Below are 23,621 nucleotides of genomic sequence, written 5' to 3'. Positions count from 1 at the left end.
TTTTCAATTATAGGAATATTCTCATTGTAAAAAAACTAACAAATACAGACAACCAGAGTAAAAGGCAGTCCCACCATCCTCCCAAGTTTTTACGTATATAGTCAGTATCTATGCATATGAGGATGTATTTCATAAACATTATATATTCAATAAATACATATAAAACAGTAATGAAATATGCTATGGTGTTCTGGGTCCCATAATCAGCCAACTTTCTACATTTTAATAGCTGAATAGCATTCTATTGTATGAATATACTTGATTTTACCAAACTAATAGTCAGTTATTGGATACTTACATTGTTTCCAAGTTTTTACACAAATAATGGTTGAGTAAGCATTCTTTTAACTAAATTGTGCATATTATTTACTTCTTAAGGATAAATCCCTTAAGTAAATTTGCTGGATCAAAAACATGTACTTTTTAAGGCTTTTCCCTTTTCTACATTTCTAAAAATTATAAAATGTAATGTTGATTATAGAAAGAGACAAGTATGAAGGTTTATACAAAAAACTTAATCTCATCCTCCTTTCTTCCTACCTCTCTTTTAATAGATAACCAATGATGATCTTGTATGTTTTCCATGTGAGTTTGTCATATTCTTTTTTTTTTTTTTTACACTTTTTTTTACATGGGCAGGCACCGGGAATCGAACCTGGGTCCTCAGGCTTGGCAGGCAAGCATTCTTACCTGCTGAGCCACCGTGGCCCACCCTATCATATTCTTTTAATGAAAGCAGGAACAGATCCCTCAAATTATGTTGCAATTTGCTTTTATTCCACTCACACCTCTTAGGATGGATGCCTTTGCGGAACGCAGATCTAATTTCTCATTTAATAGCTGTAGAAGAAGACTATAAATTTATTCAACCATTCTCCTGTTGAAGAACATGAATATTGCTTCAAATGCTTTTTTGCTATTATAAATACTGCTGCAATTAACATTTTGAAATCTTTTGATTCATATTCCCAACTTGTTCTTCAGTACTTACCGTTTTTGCATTCCGACCAGCCCTGGGACTGCTTCCTTTAACACTCACCAACACTGGGCATTATTTTTGATCTTGTGCCAATCTAAAAGGCAAAAAAATGGTGTCTTGTTGTTTTAATTTGCATTTCTTTGATTACTAATTAGATTGAACTTTTCATATGTTCATCAGTCAATTTGCATTTCTTCTTTTGTGAACTGCCTGCTTGGATCTTTTATGTACTTTCCCATTAGAGTGTTTCTCTTCTTGATTAAATAGATTACTTAACTGTCATGTGGCAAATATTTCCATCCATTTGGCCTTTGCTTGTGACTTCTATTTATGGGTCTTTAGGACTTTATAGGCATTAAATATTTTATGTTCAATATCTTAATCTCTATGTGTCTGCCTTTACAGTCATGCTTCGAAAGGGCTTTTATGACTATGGTAATAACTTTTTTGTTATCTAGAAATATTTTGGTGTATATTATGAGTGAAGGCTTTATTTTTTTCTCTTTCAAAAGATGAACTAGTTCTAAATTGCCATTTATAGAATAATTCCACTGAGTTGAGATGCCACCATTATTACAACAGTGAATGTTTAAGGGTGTTTAAGTGTTTTTCTGGTTTATTCATTTATCTGTTCCTAGAAGTTTTTATTATTATAGCTTTAAAATTTTATGTCTGGTGTGTACATACTTCCCCTTATTACTGTGCTTTTAAAACATTTTCTTGTCTAATGCAATATATTCCAAGAGAATTCGCAAATCACTTGATCAGGTTTCTTGCTCCTTCCATCAAAGAAAATACCATGAACTTTGATTGGAGTTGCGTTATAAGTGGTTATTAATAAAGAGAATACTGGCATGGAAAATATGTAATCTTAGAACTTGGTTTGTCTCCATTTATTAACTTCTTTGTCTCTAAGTAGATCTCTAGATGGCATAGGCTTATTTTTTCCCATGCATTTTAGCACCATTTTGCTAGGTTTATTCCTAGATAAAATATTTTTTATTGTTGATAATTAGTATAAGATCTCTTCATCCTCAGTATACTTTCTTCCTGGTTACTGACATATTGCTAGCCAACTTCCTTACTGGGTACTATTATTAGTTTTAATGATTTTATGTTAATTCTTTAGGATTTTGAAAATATATTATGATGTCATCTATAAATGGTAAGAGTTCTAACTATTCTTCTTCCTGCCGATTTCTTTGCTGCCAATCATTGTCTGTTAATTTATTTTCCTTATGTATGGTATTGGCCAGAATGTACAGAATAATTTAGTATAATAAGGATGACATTATTAAGTTTTCCAGTTCCTGGAAATTTTTGATGTTTTAAGAACTACAAATGAAAAAATAAATAAATGAAGTGGCAGTCAACTCTAGTAATTGTGTGACTTTGGGTGAAAATACTCACATTTATAACCAAGCCTACAAATTCCTTTAAGAAGGCAAGTGATACAACTTATCTGTATATATTCAGCTGTATGAGGCAGACACCAGTAGCAAGCTTCCTGGACTTTTACAAGGCACTATTTACCATACTGCCTGTTTTATACTATAGAGTAAGGATTTTTCAAGACCTTTGATTGACAAGCCTGCTTCCTTGCATTCTTGAGAGTAGGGAAGTGGTGTAAGATCTCCTTGATCCTTCCCAAGTGTTCTAAAGACTCTGGTCACATGTATACCGGCTAACCATGTGCAAATATATGTCTGGAGACTTAATGTGGAAGAGGTTGGTTACCCTTGTGCATATTTCCATACTGTCTGGCTTTTAGATTCTGATGGCATTTCCCCCCAAAGGAACCAAGATATCTTGAGAAATCCAGAATGAGCTTGGAGTAATATACTGTTATAAGAAAGAAAGGCTATTTTCAAAGATGTCTGAAGGTCTTAAAAAAGGGCCCAGATTGACTCTTCTGGTCAGTTTGTAGCAATTTTAAGTATTAAAATAGAAACACAAATTTTATTTAATTGGATTGTTGAGTCTGTAAAGGGTCATAATAATATAATCAAGGGGAACAAATCATATAGAGTATGGTCCAGGGACCCTATCAGAGAGTCAGAGAAGTAAGAACTATTTTCATAGTACTGCCAAGAGCTTACTTGCTCTTATATCCTCTCCCAAGGATACGGTGGAGTTTTCCGGTGGCTCTGTGATGTCTGGCTAGTGGAGTGTGTGTTTTGTAGTCCTGTGTTTAAAAAAAAAAAAGTCTTGGTTTTCATTTCTTAAACAGAAAATATCAACAGATATAATCTACTTGAATAAAAGTTACTTTGAATCCTCAATCTTTAAGAATGTAAAGGCATTTTGAGACTAAAGAGTTTGAAAAACACCATACTAGAGAAATTTATCTCACCTCCTTAGGTTGATCGATTATTAGTTACAGAAAAGGGCAGGGTGAATCACTCAGTTCATAAAGGCATATGGAATATTTTGGCTTAATGGGTCCATCTATTTTACATGCTACCTGAAATGTACAATTCCTTTCCTTTACATGCCTTCAGCAACCTACCAAACTCACTTTTGTTAGTGTAGTCTGTTGTTTCCATAAAGTTATGGAAACATATTAATACCAAAGTAGCCGCTTGCATGATAACTATTTTATTTTTACCAGAAGATTGCTTTGTTTGTGTTCTTGAAATATTCTTACATTGAATAGCCTTAGATTATGAATGTCCTAAGTTGTGTGCCAAGGACTCTATTGCATTTATACTGTATTTTTTCCTCTAGTTCTTGGGAAAATAGACCCAACTTTTCTTTTCTTCTCTTCCCATCTTATACAGACACAGGTTTATGGACAATCAGCTAAATTTCATATGTTAAAAAGATTTTTCCGGGTGTTCACTATTATTCATACAGATAAGGTATGAATACAATGGTTTTAATAAAAAAATTTCATTTCTTTTCAGGTGATTCCAAATTTGATTTGCTATGTAAAGAAGAAGTTATTGAACTGAAAGACATATTCTCTGTGAAACTGAAACGGCGTTGTTTTGTTAAACAGCAGAGAAGTGGTACTTTACTAGGAATCACACTCTTCATCTGCTTGAAAAAAGAGCAAAATAAATTAAAGGACTCTGCAATTGATCTTATTAATTTAAGTGAAGACCACTGTGACTTATGGTTTAGACAGTTCAAGAAAATTTTGGCAGGTAAGTGCTCCATTATAGGAATTCATGAGTCTATTTTCCTTCATGGGTTATTAGCTTAAACATGATGTTATGTTTATGCACATAAGCAATTCACAAATTTCTGCTTTTAAGAATAAGCTTGAATAACCTGAAAACACAATTCTTAAATAACTGTATCAATTTGAGAGTTGCTATTTTTGGAAGAATATTTCCCTATTAGTGTCTTTCTACTAGGAAAATATATCAAGCTTATATTACAGTTTATTTTCTTTCCACCCACCCATTGATGGTAAGTGTACATATATATTGGGCAGCCTGAGAATAAAAATTTTCTGAAAATAATCTTTAAGGGACCATGACTTATACTCTGCCAATTGAGTTGCCTATTTGAACTTAAATTTCTCTAAAGGATGCTATCCAAAGAAATGAGAGCATGTTTATCAGAATATTGCTTGCTTTCCTTTTAGCCTATTTCTTCCTTTTTGCAAGACTGATCAGGGTGAATGGTGGCAGATGGTATAGCTGCTGACGGTGCAGTTTGGGGGAGATGGGTGCCAGGCAAAGAATAGGCACATGGTGATGTCAGGGGATTACAGGTCTGGCACCATTGATCAAGAACTGCACTGGTGAAGGACAGCTAGCTGATGTACCCATGAAAGTTGAGCTGAAGTGATACTGCATTAAAACTGGGAGAGCCTGGAGCTAGGTGACCCCATCCTTTCTTGTTAGCCCCTGTTTCAGTTTGCCAGGCCACTATGACAAATACCACACAAGAGGTTGACTTGAACAACAAGCATGGTTTTAAGGGCTAAAAGTCCAAATTCAGGGTGTTGGTGGGGCCAGGCTTTCTCCCCTAAGTCTGACGTTCTGGCTCTAGCTTGCCGCAACCCTTGGAGTCGTGCCTCCCTTCTCTGCCTTCTGCTGCATGATGATGTCTTTGATCTCCTCTTGTGGCTTTTCTCTGATGATGTCCACTGACAACTAGCTTCTGTGGATCCTCTAGCTGCCTCCGAACTTCCTTTCAAACTGCCCTCATTCAGTTTGGCCACACCTAAATAGGATCTTATTTATCCTAGTCACAAGTGAATCTACACCTTAACTGATGATGCATTTTTACAAGTCCTGTTTGAAAAATGGGTTCAGACCCATACGAATGCAGATGAAGAGCATATCTTTTAATTGGGTGACATAGTTCGTTCTACCATAGCCCTTTTAAGACCTTCATGGAGATCTGATTTTCTCAAAGGGGCCAGGATCCCCAAAGACAATAGTTTACTTTATCTCTTTGAAAACGAATAACATGTGTATTTAGTTAAAAACATTCCACATTAACAGTAAATCTTTTTAGTATTATTTTAAGTTCACTTCAGAAGATAAAGTTAAAATAAATTAATAAATGCAGTTGTATTTCACATGACCAGATACTCATAGGACTTTACTAGGTCTGTAAAGTAAGAATGTGTCATTTGACTAGGAGATGCAAGGCTCTTCCCTGCATGAAAATCTGAGGAAATCTCCCTTGGGGCTTATGAAGGGCTTGCCAAGTGATGTGTGAGGCAAATTCTCCAATATATCTCACTCATAAAGCCAATAACAAGTAAGTAGAGGATGTAACAACATAGATCAATTTAGTAAAAGCACTTTTATAGGAGTAGAGGGACAACTCTGATGGACTAGTCAAAAAAAAAATCCATCTTTTTGGCTCAGATCTAGGATCATAATCTAGACAAATTACAGAGCTCAGTAAATTACATATCTGTTAGATTATTATCCTGGGAGAATGTTATTTTTATCCTTGTGATTTTGATAAGAGTTGGAGGGAATAGGATATTTGGAGTCATATTCTCTGATGTAGTCCTGAAGTATAGAGTGATTGTGCTGACTAGAAGCAAATGGAGTGTTCTGGTTTAAAATCAATCAAAACAAACAAGTCAGGGTAAAAATCTTCTAGTCAAAATGAAAGAACCTAACCAAGATAGTTTGACTAGACAAACTGCTACATCTCCACACCTACGTAGACTCAGGGGGTCCTAAGGAGGAGTCAACTCCTCACTCCCATAAACAAAGGACCGGATCAGCTTCATCATCCATAATTGAACATTCTAGGCTCTAGAGCTCTCTGCTACAGTCTATCGGCATTTCTGTTTTAAGGTTACATTCTCAGGTTCTTTTTCTTCATATTTCTTTCACTTTAAATTCATGTAATTCAGGTGTTCAGTAAAGTTTCTGTCTTCTGAGAGTCAAAAGTGACTCAAACTTCATTCCACAAATTGAGGGAACCCTGTATCTTTCCCAGTCTCTGTGGGGTAAGGGTGACTGCTTACCTAATCCTGGTCGTGTCTGGCTCTGATTTCCACTCTTTTGGAATTGTCTTTCTGCCCCACATGCACTGTTCCTATTCCATATTATACTGCACCAGATTTGACAGATGGCGATTGTTCATTGATTTAAAAAAAAAAATTCCTAACCCAAAGAATTTGTGTGGAGGCAGATTTAACTTAAGTTTGGGGGTGATAGATAATAGTTTACTTTACAAAAATACAAATGACTTAGCAACTGAATACTAGATTTCTTTATTCTAAGGAATAAGGTTTATAAGGATTTATTTATTCATTTTGAATTTTGTCTTCATGCAGCAAATGGGATTTTTTTTCCTTCCATATATTTTCTCCTTTGTTTCTTATATAAATAAAATAATTAAAAAGACATTAAAAGGTGCAAGTGGTTAGTCTTTTAGTCTAGTCAAAAATGATAATTTTAGTGCAGTTTGGATATGAAGGGTTATTTTCAAATATGTACATCTATATTTTGAACTGGAGTAATGAATAAGATGCGACAAATTCTTAAGAAAAGAAAAAAAAATAGCACTAGAAGAGGGACATGGGTAACTATCAAATACATGAGATTTTAAAACTAAATACCAAAGGAGTGACCAGATGAAAGTGGGTTTACAGCTACCAAAAAAGAGCCTTAGAACTCTTTCTACTTTTAGTTGAAAATGAGTTAACTTTTCACATTCCAATTTTTAGCATAATGCCTTGTTTTATTGTCAGTTATGGAAAAGTCACCATAATTCTATTGACTAGCAGGCAATATGTGTTAGTTCATCCATCAGCCATTTCTGTCAAACACTGTGGAAAGTGCTGGCATACACAAATGAATGTGATACAATCTCTCCTCAGAATGTCCTTGTCTTAGGGGATGTTCTAGTTTGCTAGCTGCGAGAATGCAATATACCAGAAATGGAATGGCTTTTAAAAAGGGGAATTTAATAAGTTACAAGTTCACATTTCTAAGGCCATGAAAATGTCCCAATTAAAGCAAATCTATGGACATGTCCAATCTAAGGCATCTGGGGAAAGATATATAGGTCTAGCTCGCCTGGAACAAAACAATCTCTTCACTAAATGGTGCCTAGAGAACTGGATATCCATATGCAAAAGAATGAAAAAGGATCCATATCTCACACCCTATGCAAAAATTAACTCAAAATGGGTCAAAGACCTAAACATTAGATCTAAGACCATAAAACTGTTAGAAGAAAATGTAGGGAAATATCTTATAATCTTATAATAGGAGGTAATTTCCTAGACATTACACCAGAAGCATGAGCATTAAAGAAAGAAAGAAAGAAATGGGAAATCCTCAAAATTAAACACTTCTGTGCATCAAAGAACTTCATCAAGAAAGTAAAAAGCCTACACAATGGAAGACAATATTTGGAAATGATATGTCAGATAAAGGTCTAGTATCCAGAATATATAAAGAGATTGTTCAACTCAACAACAAAAATACAGACTTTTTTTGTTTGTTTAATTGGTTTTGTAAACCAATTACAAAATGGGCAAAAGACTTGAACAGATACTTCTCAGAAGAGGATATACAAATGGCTAAAAGGCACATGAAAAGATGCTCAACTTCCCTGGGTATTAGGGAAGTGCAAATCAAAACCACAATGCAATATCATCTCACACCCACCAGAATGGCCATTATCAGTAAAACAGAAAACGACAGGTGCTGGAGAGGATGTGGAGAAAGAGGCACACTAATTCACTGTTGGTGGGAATGTCAGATGGTACAATCGCTGTGGAAGACAGCTTGGCGATTCCTCAGGAAGCTAAGTATAGAATTGCCATATGACCCAGCAATACCATTGTTGGGTATCTACTCAAGGACATGAGGGTAAAGGCACAAACGGACACTTGCACACCAATGTTTACAGCAGCATTATTTACAATTGTCAAGAGATGGAAACGGCCCAAATGCCCATAACAGACGAGTGGCATTTGCCCATAAACAAGCTGTAGTATATACATACGATGGAATGTTATACAGCTGTAAGACAGAATAAAGTTATGAAGTATGTAACAACATGGATGGACCTTAAGGACATTATGCTGAGTGAGATTAGCCAGAAACAAAAGGACAAATACTGTATGGTCTCGCTGATATGAACTAACATTAATAAATGAACTTGGAGAATTTCAGTTAAGAACAGAGGTCTTCAGGAGATAGAAATAGGGTAGATATTGGGTAATTGCAGCTGAAGGGATACAGATTGTGCAGTGGGACTGATTGCAAAAATTCAGAAATGGATAGTATAATAATACTACCTAACTGTAATACAATAATGTTAGAACACTGGTTGAAGCTGATGTGAGAATGATAGAGGGAGGAGGCCTGGGGCCACAAATGAAATCAGAAGGTAAGATATAGGATAAAGACTGAGTTGGTATAACCTAGGAATGCCTAGAGTGTATAATGATAGTGACTAAATGTACAAATTTAATAATGTTTTGCATGAGAAAGAATAAAGAATGTCAATAATGCAGGGTGTTCAAAATAGATGGTAATTTATATTTTAAAACTTTAACTTATGTGTGAGACTAAAGCAAAAAATGTTTATTTGGTACAAAATTTATATTCTGACTAGTACGTTTCCTAATATAACTTATGTGGACAGCTTAATTGAACACCGTAATACTTGGAACCTTGAGTAGGGCATGAGATTTTGTAGGTTTGTCCAGGGTGATGCCCCAGTAAATTCCAGAGTGATTTGAACAGTGAATTAAAAAGTATTTGCAAAGTCCCCATGGGGGAATGGTGAGAAAGGGGGAAAATTCAACTTCCCCAAGTGAAGAATTCTTGATATTCTCACAATCAGTGGGGACAACCAAAGCAATAGACTAAGCCCGCAATCTTGGGGTTTGTACATAAGAAACTTAACTTCGCAAAGGATAGGCTAAACCTACTTACAATTAGGCCTAAGAGTCACCCCCAAGAGAACCTCTTTTGTTGCTCAGATGTGGCCTTTGTCTCTCAGCCAACATGACAAGCAAACTCGCTGCCCTCCCCCGTCTCTACCTGGGACATGCCTCCCAGGGGTGTGGACCTTCCTGGCAAGGTGGGACAGAAATCCTAGAATGAGCTGGGACTCAGCACCAAGGGATTGAGAAAACCTTCTTGACCTAAAGGGGGAGAATGAAATGAGACAAAAGAAACTGTGAATGGCTGAGAGATTTCAAACAGGGTCAAGAGGTTATCCTGGAGGTTATTCTTACAGATGAAGTAGATATCACCTGTTTAGTTAAGGTGAAATGGAGAGGCTGGAGGGAACTGCCTGAAAATGTAGCGCTGTGCTCCAGTAGCCATGTTTCTTGAAAATGATTCTATAATGATATAGCTTTTGTGATGTGACTGTGTGGTTGTGAAAACCTTGTGTCTGATGCTCCTTTTATCTACCTTATTGACAGATGACTAGAACATATGAATTAAAAATAAATAAATAATGGGAACAAAGTTAAAATAAATTTAGTAGATTGAAATGCTAGTGATCAATGAAAGAGAAGGGTAAGGGATATGGTATTATGAGATTTTTTCTGTTTTCTTTTTCTGAATTGATGCAAATGTTCTGAGAAACAATCATGACGATGAATATACAACTATGTGAGGATTTTGTGAGTTATTGACTATATAACAAGAATGTAATGATCATAGGTAAGAATGTTTGTGTTTGTATGTGGTTATGTTTCATAAAAAAAATGATTATGGTGATGAATACACAACTATGTCATGATATTGTGAGCCATTGATTGCATACCATGTATGGACTGTGTTTGTGAAAATTTGTCAATAAAAATATGAAAAAAGAATAAAAGATACCTTGGTTCAAGAAGGCTAATGAAGTTCAGCATTTCTCTCTCAACTGGAAGGGCAACATGGCAAACATGGGGGCATCTGCTAGCTTTCTCTCTAGACCTCTTGCTTCATGAAGCTCCCCGGAAGGTGTTTTCCTTCTTCATCTCCAAAAGTTGCTGGCTGGTAGACTCTCTGCTTTGTGGTTCTGTGGTATTCTGCCATCCTTCTCTGCGCTCTCAGAATCTCCAAAGGTTGCTGGCTGGTGGACTATGCTTTGTGGCTCTTGTCATGCTGTTGTCCTTCTCTGCTATCTCCGAATCTCCAGCTTACTCTAAAATGTTTCCTCTTTTATAGGATTCTGGTAAACTAATCAAGACCCACATAGAATGGGTGGAGACGCGTCTCCATCTAATCAAGTTTAATAGCCACAATTGATCATCACATCTATGTGGAGATAACTTAATCAAGTTTCCGACCTTCAGTACTGAATAGGGATTAGAAGAAACCATTGCTCCCATAAAATTGATTAGGATTAAAACATGGCTTTTCTAGGGTATATAAATCCTTTCAAGCTGGCACAGGGGACAAACAAGAAAACTCATTGTTTTACAGATGTGTTAAGACCCACAATCAAGATGTTAATGGTTTGATAGGGAACATAGCAATCGATCACTGATTCAGAAATTCAAACCATTAGGAAATATACTTGGTTGAAACTGAGGCTACTAGGAAGTCATTGTGGTACAAGTGGTTGAACATAGTCTTTTCTGCTTTTTCATACCTGAAGTACAAAAATAAGTATGAGTAACTGTGGTGGTTTGGAGCTATGTACCCCAGAAAAAACATGTCCTTAAACTTATTCCATTACTGTGGGTGTGCCATTGTAAGTAGGGCCTTTTGATGAAGTTACTTCAGTTAAACAGATCAAGAGATTGGACTTAATCTTATTACTGGAGACCTTTTAAAGCAGAATGAAACTCAGAAAGCCACAGAGGAAACAGCCAGAAGCTGAACATCAATGGAAGGCGGAGAAGGGAGAGGACAGGATGGGCTGCCTTGTGCATTGCCATGTGACAAAGGAGCCCAGGGACCAAGACTCGCCAGCATCCAGGCCCAGAATCTCAGGCTTTGGGGAAAAAGCCTTGCCTTGATGATGCCTTGATCTGAACTTCTCCTAGCCTCAAAAACTGTGAGCCAATAAATTCCTCTTGTTTAAGTCAACCCATTGTAATATATTTGCTTGAGCAGTCAAGGAAGTGAAAAGATTAACATAAATAGATCACATGTATGTGCTAGACATGGTAACATAATATTTTTATTCAACCAAAGTGTGGTCCAGTTTCTGCATAGTTAGGTTTTTAGAAATAGTGAATTGCAAGCTCCAACCTTTTGTAAAACATATTCATGGGCTTTAAGAAAGGCACCCCATGCAGGAGGAGCTATGACCACTTGTGTGATCTTCAGGGCCACTGGGAATTAAGGATGTGTAACTATCTGAACCAGTTCATTGCAAGTGGCAGACTTGACAGAAGGCTGTGGAACCAAAGACAGAGAACGAAAACTCTAAAGTCTTAGGCCAAAGTAACTTGTAGAATGGTAATGTCATAAATGGGTGCAGCAAAGTCAGGACACTGGGGGATTTGAAGGAGGGACTTTCTGTCCTGGACATGTGTGGGATGTATTATAAGGTCTAGCTGGACATGTTTAGCAGGTTGGCATTTTGAAAGGAATATATAAAGAGGGAAAGAAGAAGAGTTGATGTGATGGGAGTAGATGAGAAATCAGAGGGAATAGTATAATACTTAAAAAGGAGAGGACTAAATTATAGATAGAATCTACAAAGAAGAGATACTAAATAGTTGGAGAAGACAGAAGTCATAAGAAAAAAAATCGAAGAGCCTTTATGGCATAGGACTACTGATTTTCTTGTATTTATGATTTGCTAACTGATTTGCAATGTTTGATAGTTACCCAGAGACAATTAACAAGGGTAGTTTTAGTATAAATTTGGTTGAGTTATTTCTGTTGTCATTTTTTGTTTCAATTCTAAATGCTAATTTCATAAAGTAGACAAATGTAAAAGTCAGACTTATTTAGTACCTTTTGTCCTTATAATGTAGCCTGCTTTTCTATTTCAACTGCTTCACTCAATTCGCAGCTGTGAAAAATAAAGAAAATGGAAAAATTACTTAAATACCTATTTTTTATTCTTAAGAGTAATCTTTTCTAGTTTACCATTAAATAGCAAATCTATGCCCCAACCCATAAAAGTATTGATAGCCAAAACCAGGCTTCTTAAAACATTAATTTTATTTGACATTTATATTATCTTGTATAAGAAAATCATAGTACAATGTGTTGAGTTTTTTTCCAAGCTATTTCATCATTTCTATTACCATAAACCAGCCAGAATTTTTCTTAGCAGGAGAACAGAATGATGTGAAGCTTCTACTCAAATATGCTTCCAAATGAAGGACTTAAAAGGAAAAACAAACTGGAAATAAGTATTATAGCGATTATTTTTAAAATGAGCTGTTACATGTCAAAAGTATGAAAACTTCAGATTTTTGGTTGTGCACTATTTGAGTTGGCAAATCTTGTCTCCTTAGGAATGAGTTATTTTCTGCCTGAAAAATGGTTAATTTATCTTGACGCACTGATAAAGTGATTTAAAACTTTATTTTTATGACCAATGAAGTTGGAGAATGAAAATCATGCATATCACTTTTGAATATGTATTTACTGTAAGATATAGTAACAATAATGTCAAAACCGATTAAATATGCATTATCTCATTTACATGTTAATATCAAAGTCCAATCCTGCTGGAGGTACTCTGTCCAAAAAAGCTCCGTGATGTCAGCCTCCTGTAGTGACTTCAAACCGGGCTCTGTGGAGTGTCACCACCACACCCTGCCTCACTTGGGGGCCAATGTAGCTCCTGATTGATGTTTTATATTTAGCAGGTCTGAGGAAAGCTTTGTTTGAACAAAGGTTCTAAAATTAAAACATTTGAAGACCTCAGATTTAGTTGTCTTCAAGTTTGATAACCTGTTAGTATATTATAACCTGCCATGCATCCTTTCTGACTTCCAGGATTCTACAGACCTCATACTGCCTTTTTGTTTGTTTGTTTTTTGACATGGGCAGGCTCTGGGAAATGAACCCAGGTCTCCGGCATGACAGACAAGAATTCTGCCACTGAGCCACTGTTGCACTGCCCTCATACTGACTTTATTTTTATTATTTATTTATTTATTTAATTAATTAATTTATTTTTACATGGGCAGGCACCAGGAATCAAACCCAGGTCTCCAGTATGGCAGGTGAGAATTCTACCGCTGAGCCACCATCGCACCACCCTCTCATACTGCCTTTTAACCACCCAAATAATATACTCATTAAGGCAACTATATATTCTGAACTCTCAGGGCCTATTTCTGTACCTTTATTCTTTTCAATTAAACTTCCCTGCTAAATATATAATTAAATGTATTTTTGCTTTCTGTACCATAATAAGATATTGCTTACAAATAAAAATATTTGTTATCAAACCGAGGATTGAAAATGGAGCTAAAAAATAAGTTGACTTTAAAGTTAAGTCTTTTTATCTTCTCCCTTGAGCTTTCCTTGCTTTCTGAGCTGGTCATTGAGCAGAAAACAGTGAAATTAAGCTAATTTCTGTTAAATTCCAAATGAGTAGTGGCCCCGCTAAACTCTTTAAAGAATATTAATCTATTAATAGATCATTTAAAAACCAAACCTCCAATTTCATCAAATTTGTAACTGAAAATATGAATGTATAGGCACATGGTTACCATGTAAAATTTGCTTAATGAAAGAATACTAACAATTATTTACCTAGAAAGTTTGACAATGTGAGCCATTTCCATTCCAGCAATTAATTGTGTGAAAAATTCATTGAGTCTTCAGACACAACAAACTGTAGCATTAGATCCCTAAGAGTTTGACATAATAGAACAAGCAGAGAAATAAATACATTTTAAGTCATCAACCCAAAAGAGAAATTGAAAACATAAAAGAATAGGATGCTGTCAAAAGGAATAGCATTTTTAACGTTTCGATTATGGATGGTGGTGGTGATAGCATAACGTGTGAACATAATTAACGACACTGAAATATATAACTGAATGTGGCTAAAAGAGGAAAGGTCGTATATATTCAGAATAAATTTTTAAAAAATCCATGAAACTGCACAACACGGTAGGTTAAACCATGGACCATAGGTTAGGTTAAATAGTTAATAGTACAATTATAAGAATGTACTTTCATCGATTGTGACAAATATACCGCACCAATACAAGGTGCTACTGAGAAGGTGGTGTATGGAATCCTCTGTTTTATTCATGATTGTTCTGAAAACCCCTCAATTTCTCTTAAAGAAATTTTAAAAGGAGATAACCGTTTTGATGAAGTTAAGAAAAATGTATTTGAAGGAGATGAAAAATAAAATCTGCTCCTGCATGGACAAAAAGATAGCTTTTTTGTTATGATTCATGATGAGTTTCATTAAAAAAAAATTATCCCTCTCAGGCCCTGATGGCTCTGAGTCTGAAATTCGTAAGTTCCAATTAAACTTGTCTTGGTGTTAGAGACCCACACAGGTTTCCTTTAGACGCCTATTCAGTCATTCTAATGTTTTGCCGCGGTCAAGAACCACACCAGGGAGGTTGAAGAATTGCACACCATAAGTTTGATTTAATGAGCATATATAGAACATTGCACTCGATTCTTATTATAGGTTTTACAGGGATTAAAAGGACGAGAGGGTGCACGGGTGCCTCAGTGGTTAGAATGCTCACTTTCCATGCGGGAGACCCAGGTTCGAGTCCTGGACCATGCACCCCTCAAAAAAGGGGGCAGGGGAATAGTCTGTGTTCTGATTGTCATGTTAAATATTCTTAAAGCTTGACCGTTGTCCATTCCTGAGTTGTGTGAGGTTAGCACTTATTTTCTAAGGTATTAACTGCGGGACTGATTCAGAAGACTCTAGTAAAGGCTGGCAGAGGCATGCCGAGGGTTCCCTTGCCCCTTCAGAATCGACCCTAATTTACAGCTATTGCCTTTCAGTGGAAGACAAATTTGAATTAGCTCTTTACACTTTTAATGCTGTTTTATACTTGCGATGAGTGAAAAAGGCATCCTTCCCAAGGGTTTCTCACTGGCCTCTATAGCAATTTTATTCTAAGGCAGGGATTTTTTTCTGTGTATATAATGGATTCTTCTCATATTTAAAAGATATTAATTGGTATTTTACAGTAGAAAATTATATTCCCATTTCAGTCATTGTCAGCATATTTTGATAATAGGAATTGAGCAGTATTCATTCTCCAGTTATTTCTGGTATTTTCCAAATCCTATTGTAAGAAGAAGCATAACCTGCTGGGTAACAAAATTTCTTCCCTGAAAATAATTTAGGCATGCTTTGTTAGATCTTATGTGATTAACTTTGAAATGCTAAATGAAAATTCTTCTAAATATTTTCAGTGAAATGTTAAATTAAGTTTTCATGCTGTTATATAAATTAGCTAAAATTTCTTCTTTGATATATGAAGCCATTCTTTTGAAAATTTAAATCCCTCATGATAACTGATTTTATTAAGCCTTTATTTGCCATGAAATGTCAAACACTGTTCTAGGCAATTAACTATAATCCTCATAGAAATGGCATCAGCAACTACAAATACATTCTCATATAATAGGGGGAGTGTGCCAGTTTGAAAGTATTATGTACCCCAGAAAAGCCTTGTTTTCATCCTGATTCAATCTTTTGGAGCCAGTTATTTCTTTTAATCCTGATTAAATCACATATGCTGGAAACTTTTGATAAGATTATCTCCACGGAGATGTGACATGCCCAATGTGGGTGTGACTTTGGGTGGAGATGTGACTCCAGCCATTCCAGGTGGGTCTCGATTACTGGACTCTTTTAAAAGAGGAAGCATGTTGGAGAGAAACAGAAACTACAGAAACCTCAGAGCCCGTAGAAATTTCACAGCAGACCTGGCACAAATGCCAGCACGTGGGGAACAGAGACACGTATGTTTGGACATGCCTGGAGCCCAACAGACATTGCCATGAGATGCTAAGCAAGCCAGAACCTGGAGAGAGCCAAGGGAAGCCAAGAGGTGAAACCAGCCCTGGAGAAGCAAAGTGAGGAACCCCCATAGGAACAGAGGCTGAAAGCAACGAAACCCAGGAGCAAGGGACCAGCAGATGCCAACCACGTGCCTTCCCAGCTGCCAGAAGTGTTCCAGACCCGACGGCCTTTCTTGAATGAAGGTTAACTGCTAGTTTGTGCCTTAATTTGGACGCTTCCATTTCCTTAGAACTGTAAACTTATAACTTATTAATTCCCCTGTCTGTAAAAGCTATTCCAGTTCCGGTATATCATGTTCCAGCAGCTAGCAAAAAAATACGGGGAGTAATATTACTTATTTTATGAGTTTTGTGAGGTTTGAGGAATTAAAATAATACATGACTTAGCAGATGATAGAATTAATTATTCTCATAATCATCTTTGTTTATATGTGAGAAAACTCAAGCTAAAAATAGTTCAAAATTTTTAAGATCTGGATTAAACAGTTAATAAATGGTGGAGGAGCTGGGTTCAAGTATCTTTTGAATGTGGGAGAGCACTTAACCCATGTGCTATTGCTGTTAAGTCTTTACTATACTTTATAATTCTTAAATATATTTACATTAGGTCTTAATCTGTCCCCTGAAGAAAGGTCCTCAGATGCTCTACTTTTTAGGAAGTATATTATCTCATTTGAAGATTATCTCTGTAGTGTTGTTTTTCCAATATTATGGTTCAGAAATCCAGGCTTTTGGAGGAGATAACATTTTTGGGTGAGCAGTAATATTTTAATGCATTTCCAACTCTTAAACATTCCTCATAACTGCCACCATTATTAACTGAGTTCCCTTAGGTGGATTGGGGTGAGTTGGAAATGCATTTTGGAAGAGATGGCACTTTTTGTTGTTGGCCTAAAGGAATTTTTAAAACACACCCGTACACATGCACACACACACACACACACACACACACACACACACACACTGGTTCATAACTGATTACTGGGCTTTGTAGTTGTATCACATTTTGTAAACAAAATACGAATGCTGTAAGTCTATAGGAGTGAATTAAACGTTGAATTAATCCTTAGATGAGAGTATAATGGATTGTCATTTAAAAACTTTTTCACCAGAAAGAAATAAAGTAAAAAGTAATAACGCAGTGTTCTCACAGTATGCATAAGTAGGAAATACATAATATTTCATATTAACTGACACTATTATTAAGCCCCCTGGTATTCATTAGACTAGCACTAATGGTAATGAAATTGTGTGGTATTTATACAGATATTATATATAACTCCAGGAATTTTATTATAATCTTGTATAAATATATCTGTCACTGTTTGCGGCAGGTAGTAGGATATTTATTATGACTACATGCTGAAGCAAGAATGGCAAACATTTTTCAGATCAACAGATTTTTTCTCCTTAAGTATCATGATTAAAGAGAAAACATTTTTTGCTTTTTGTTTTAGTCTTTGAGAAAATACTGGTAAGTAGAAAATTAAATATTTTTAAAAAGTACATTTTCTGTTCCTATTAGTTACATCTATTGGGGGTTGAAGTGTGTCTCCAAAACGTATGTTCGTGCCTTAACCCCCAGTACCTGTGAAAGGGACCTTATTAGGAAATAGGGTCATTGCAGAAGTAATCAGGTTAAGATGTGGTCATACTGGATATGCTTAGCCTTAATCTAATATGACTGGTGTCCTTGTACAATGAAGGGAATTTGGACTTGGAGAAAGAGATGCCTGGAGGAAGATTACCATGTGAGTCGAGGCAGAGAGTGTGGAGTTACACTGACACAAGCCAAGGAGTTGGGGCTACCAAAGCAAGAAGAGGCTCCTACAGCAGGGAGCTTGGCCACACTGCCATCTTGGTTTTGAACTTCTAGCCTCCAGAACTGGGGAAGATTAAATTTCTATTATTTGCAGGCACCCATTTTGTGGTACTTTATGACAGTCATAGAAAACTAATGCAATTCCTTAATTCACTTTTCCAGTGAAGATGGAAGAAATGGCAAAGACATGCCTATTTGCATGGTCGGGTTACTGTCTCCTTTCCAGCATCTAATGCCAGACCAAATTTCTAACCAACCATGTTCTCTTTTACCTCAATGCTTCCCTGAATGCTGTTCCCTCTGCCTGGATTGTCCTGTATCTCTTGTTGTTTGCCCAGTGAAGTCCAGTTTGCTCTTCACACCCTGGTATAAGCTAGCAAATCCTCTGCTGTGAAACTTTGTGAACCACGCCTCAAAATCGGGCACTTGCTCTTCGATTTTCATAGCATTTCCTATACTCCTGATAGACCACGTTGTCACTTGTACTAATTGTTTGCTTATAACTAATGCCTTACCAGGTGATATGGTCTTTTTATGACTTTTACAAATTTTTATTATGGTGACATATGTAACATGAAATTTCTCGTTTTAACCACCTTTCAGTATAAATTTCAATGATTTTAATTACAATCAAAATGTTGTGCTGCCATCACATCTATTATGAAGACTTTTCAGTGATCCCAAACAGAAAATCTGTGCCAATTAAGTATTAACTCCCCACTCCCACTCCTGCCTCTGGTAACCTGTATTCTAATTTCTGACTGATTCTATGAATTTGTATGTTCTAATTGTTTGTGGAAAGGACAATATTTGTCCTTTTGTGTCTGACTTATTTTTCTCAACATGACCTCTTCAGGGTTCATCCATGTTTTAGCATGTATTAGAACTCCATTCCTTTTTGCAGCTGTATAAAATTCTTTTGTATGTATATACCACATTTTGTTTTTCTGTTCATTTGTTGACTGACCCTTGTGTTGCTTTCATCTTTTGGCACTTGTGAATAATGTTTCTATGAACATTGGTGTGCTCATATCTATTCGAGTCCTTGCTTTCAATTCTTTGGGGGTATGTACCTAGAAGTGACATTGCTGGATCATCTGATACTTCTCTGCATAACTTTGAGTAACCCCCTGTGCTGGTTTGAATCTATGATGGACCCCAGAAAAGCCATGTCCTTTAATCCTCATTCAATATTGCTGGGTGGGAGCATTTTGATTGTTCCCATGGAGATGTGACCCACCCAATTGTGGGTGGGAACTTTTGATTAGATGATTTCTATGGAGGTGTGTCTCCACCCATTGAAGGTAGAGTTGCTTACTGGAATCCTTTAAAAGAGGAAACAGTTTGGAGAGAGTCCCTTTTTGTAGAGCCACAAGAAAGCCAGCAGACGCTGCTATATTCACCACGTGCCCTTCCAGCTGAGAGAGAAACATTGAACGTTGTTGGCCTTCTTACCTGCTGAGCCACCGTGGCCCGCCCTGTCTTTATACTTTCTTGATATGCTTCTCATAAAGTTTTTAATTTTGATGAAGTACCATTTATTTCCTTTGTTGCTTGTGCTTTTGCTATAAATAGAAGAATCCATGTCCTACCACAAGTTCTGAAGATGTTTCCCTATGTTTTCTTCTGAGAATTTCATAGTTTTAGTTCTTATGTTTAGGTCTTCGATCTATTTTGAGTTGATTTTATATAAGGTGTGAGGTGGGAGTCTCCTTTCATTCTTTTGCATATGGATACCCAGTTTCCCCAGCATTATTCTTTCCCTATTGAGTGGACCTGACACCGTTGTCAAAAGTGGAACATAAATTTGAAGATTTCTGAATTCTCAGTTTTATTCCATTGGCCTATATGTCTGTTCTTGTTTCATTGTTATGCTGTTTTGATTCCTGTAGCTTTGTAATGAAATTTGAAATAGGGAAGTATGAGTCCTCCAATTTTGTTCTTCTTTATTAAGATGTATTGGCTGTTTGGGACTCCTTATCCTTCCATACATAGTTGATAATTGGCTTTCCCATTTCTATGAAGGGAGTTGTTGGAGTTTTGATTGGAACTGCACTGAATCTGTAAACTGCTTTGGATAAATTTGACAATTTAACGATTTTTAGTCTCCCAATCCTTTAGCACAGTGTCCTTCCCTTCATTCAGGCCATCTTTGATTTCTTTTAGCAATGTTTTATAATTTTCCATATATAAGTCCTTAATATCCTTGGTTAAATTTTCTTGTAGGTATTTGATTCTTCTAGTTGCTATTATAAATAGAATTTTTTTTCTTGATTTTCTCTTCAGGTTATTTTCTACTAGTATAGACACACTACTGATTTTCATGTGTTGATCTTATACCCCATCACTTTGCTGAATTCATTTAATATTTCTAGCAGTATTATGGATTTATAGGCTTTTATATGTACGGGACCATCTCATCTTCAAATAGGGTAAGTTTTACTTCTTTCTGTTTAATTTGGATGCAGGCTTATTTGTTTGTCTGTCTAACTTCCAGTACAATGTTGAATAATACTGGTGATAGTGGATATTCTTGTCACACCTATACATTCTGTGCATGGTGAACAATCAGTGGCTCACAATATCATCACATAGTTATAGATTCATTACCATGATCATTTTAGAACATTTACATTACTCCAGAAAAAGAAGTAAAAAGAAAAAACAAAAATGTATGCATCCTGTATCCCTTACGCCTCCCTCTTATTGACCGCTAGTATTTCTAACTACCCAATTTATTTTACCCCGCATCCCCTCCTATTATTTATTTTTTATCTACATTTTTTTTTTTACTTATCTGCCCATATCCTGGATAAAAGGAACATCAGATACAAGGTTTTCACAGTCACACAGTCACATTGTAAAAGCTATATCGTTATACAATAATCTTCATAAATCAAGGCTATTAGAACACAGCTCAACAGTTTCAGGATTTAATTCCAGCCACTCCAATACAACATAAACTAAAAAGAGATGTTTATATAATGTCTAAGAATAACCTATAGGATAATGTCTCAACTCTGAAATCTCTCAGCCACTGAAACTTTATTTTGCCTCATTTTGTTCTTCTCCCTTTTGGTCAAGAAAGCTCTCTCAAACCCATGGTACCAGGTCCTGGCAAATCCTGGTAGTTCTGTCCCACAGTGCCAGGAAGATTTACACCTCTGGGAGTCATGTCCTACATAGGGGGGAGGGCAGTGAGTTCACCTGCCAAGTTGGTTTAGGGACCACATCTGAGCAACAAAAGAGTTCTCTGGAGGTGACTCAGGCATAATTATAAGTAGGATTAGCCTTTCCTTTGCAGGAATAAGTTTCACAGGGGAGAACCCCAAGATTGAGGGCTCAGCCTTGATTTGGTTTTCTCCACTGTTTGTAAGAATATCAAGAAATCTCCAAATGGAGAAGTTAATATTTCCTCCTTTTTCCCCCATCCCTCAAGGGGACTTTGCAAATACTTCTTTATTCGTTGCCCAAATTATTCTGGAATATATTGGGGCATCACACTAACCTGGATAAACCAACAAGATCTCACGCCCTATTCAAGATTCCATGTACTTGTGATGCTCAACTTAACTAGGACCATACAAGTTAAATTAGATAATATGCTACCTAAAATTAAATTTTCCACCAAATAAACACCTCTCCCTTTGGCCTCATGCAGAAGTTGAAGTTTCAATAAATGGACGATATTGTCTTTAACCTGTATTCTGATCCACTGCAGTCCTATCCAGATTACCTTCATTCATATCTTTGGTCAAAGTCTGATCCCTTTTTCAACTTTTTAACATTTCTTGTAGGGGTATTGCTGACTTTCACAGCTTCATAGCTCTAACTCCGAGTTTCAGGCTGTTCACTTTTCTTCAGTCTTCTCTCTTTTTACTCTTCAAATGGAATAATTTCAGTAGTCCTATCTTTCATTGGTTCTCTTTTCTACCAGCTCTAATCTTCTGTCAACCCCTTCTTCAGAATTTCTCTCATTTACTGGGGTCTTCAGCTCTGGTTTTTCTGTTTGGTTGCTTTTTAATTTCTATCTCTTTATTGAATTTTTCATTTTATTCGTATATCATTTTTCTGATATCCTTTGGTTCTTTGTGTTTTTCTTTAGCTCTTTAAGCGTAATTAAATCTGTTTCTATGAGTTTTTGTCTGGTAAAATAAAGTCTGGTCTTTGTTTTTGGTTTCTGATATTTTCTTTTATTCCTTTGGATGGGCTGTTTCCTGTTTCTTTGTACACCAAGTTATCGTCTGTTGCAAACCGCACCTTGTAATATTTTAATATGTTAACACTGGAATTTAGTCCCTGAAGTGTCTGTTCCTTAAGTTTTTATCCAGCTAGTGATGTGACAGATTTTTTTTGAATGCCAGGAGTTAAAATAAACTAAGAAACAAAATGCAAAGCACCTTTCAAGGTCTTTGCAGATTGACTCCACATAGACTGGAGTTCTCCTTTAGAGCTTAGCCCGTCAACCAATGAATCTGAAGAATACCTAAGGCGAAAGTGTATGTTCTTTTTCTTTTTCTGAGCATATGTCTTTTCTTGGGCATGTGTATCTGGCCTTAGGAGTTCTCCATTTACAGGAATCCATATGCCCTCTCTTCTCCCTGGTCTGGGTATTTTATGCTTTAAATCTGGCAATCTTTTTGCCCTAGGCTATTGCAATTTGATTCTTATACTGCTTTGGCTCTCCACCAGCTTCTGCAAGTAGAACAATTTCTGGGATGGCAAGCCAAACATAAGTATTCTGGTCCTGTCTTTCAGAAATTCCTCCAGAGAGATTGGCATAGCCATACATGTACCCTAGTATGCACATACAGCTTCTTCTGTTCCCTCTGAAACAGGAATAGGGACCTACTTTAAGAGCATAGGCTGACTCCACACTGAGCTGGGGAGAGGATAGGGGTGGAGTCAGCAATGCTGCCCAAAGATTTCCCTACTGTTTTTAGTTTGTCTTTTTCTCGTTTTGTTGCTTACCCAGTTAACTACAACCATTAACCATTTTCCAGAGCGCTGAGGCTGATGATTCTGCCAGTTTTTTACCAGTTACACAAAGATCTGTGAGGGGCTGGTATCCTGGAATATCTCACTCTGCAGAGGTTCTTTAAGCTGTTTAGAATGAAGAGACTGTCAAGCACTAGTAAGTGCTCAGTCAGCATTGGGTTATTATTTTTTTTATTATATATAACACTTAGCCTGCTGCCAAGCTCAATGAGTATTGAAGTAAATTGAATATACTGCTTATTTCTTATACTGCTTGGTAAAGTGTGCACTTTTATTGAACTGGTCTCAAGTCAATGTACAGGTAAGTCCTGGCTGCTTCTGCAACATGACCAACTCCCAGGGACACCAAAAGCCTTCATACATCTAAAGTTAGGGAACAAAAAGGAAGGGGGGCACAATAGCTGACCATTCAAATTAAAAGATAAAAATGAAAAAT

At 36.4% G+C, this 23,621-nt stretch overlaps 1 protein-coding gene across 1 annotated transcript in view; it reads left to right on the top strand.

Moving 5' to 3' along the window:
- Positions 1-23,621, top strand: part of CERKL (CERK like autophagy regulator) — a 137,960-nt gene that overhangs the window by 41,715 nt on the left and 72,624 nt on the right. The window contains exon 2 of the mRNA XM_077154363.1: positions 3,886-4,128. Coding sequence (XP_077010478.1) covers positions 3,886-4,128 — 243 coding nt within the window. The remainder of the gene's footprint in view (positions 1-3,885; positions 4,129-23,621) is intronic.

Source organism: Tamandua tetradactyla, chromosome 3 (assembly GCF_023851605.1).
Source record: "Tamandua tetradactyla isolate mTamTet1 chromosome 3, mTamTet1.pri, whole genome shotgun sequence".
Taxonomy (NCBI): domain Eukaryota; kingdom Metazoa; phylum Chordata; class Mammalia; order Pilosa; family Myrmecophagidae; genus Tamandua; species Tamandua tetradactyla.
Note: the sequence above shows the minus strand (reverse complement) of the source record. Positions and strands in the feature narration are given on the sequence as shown.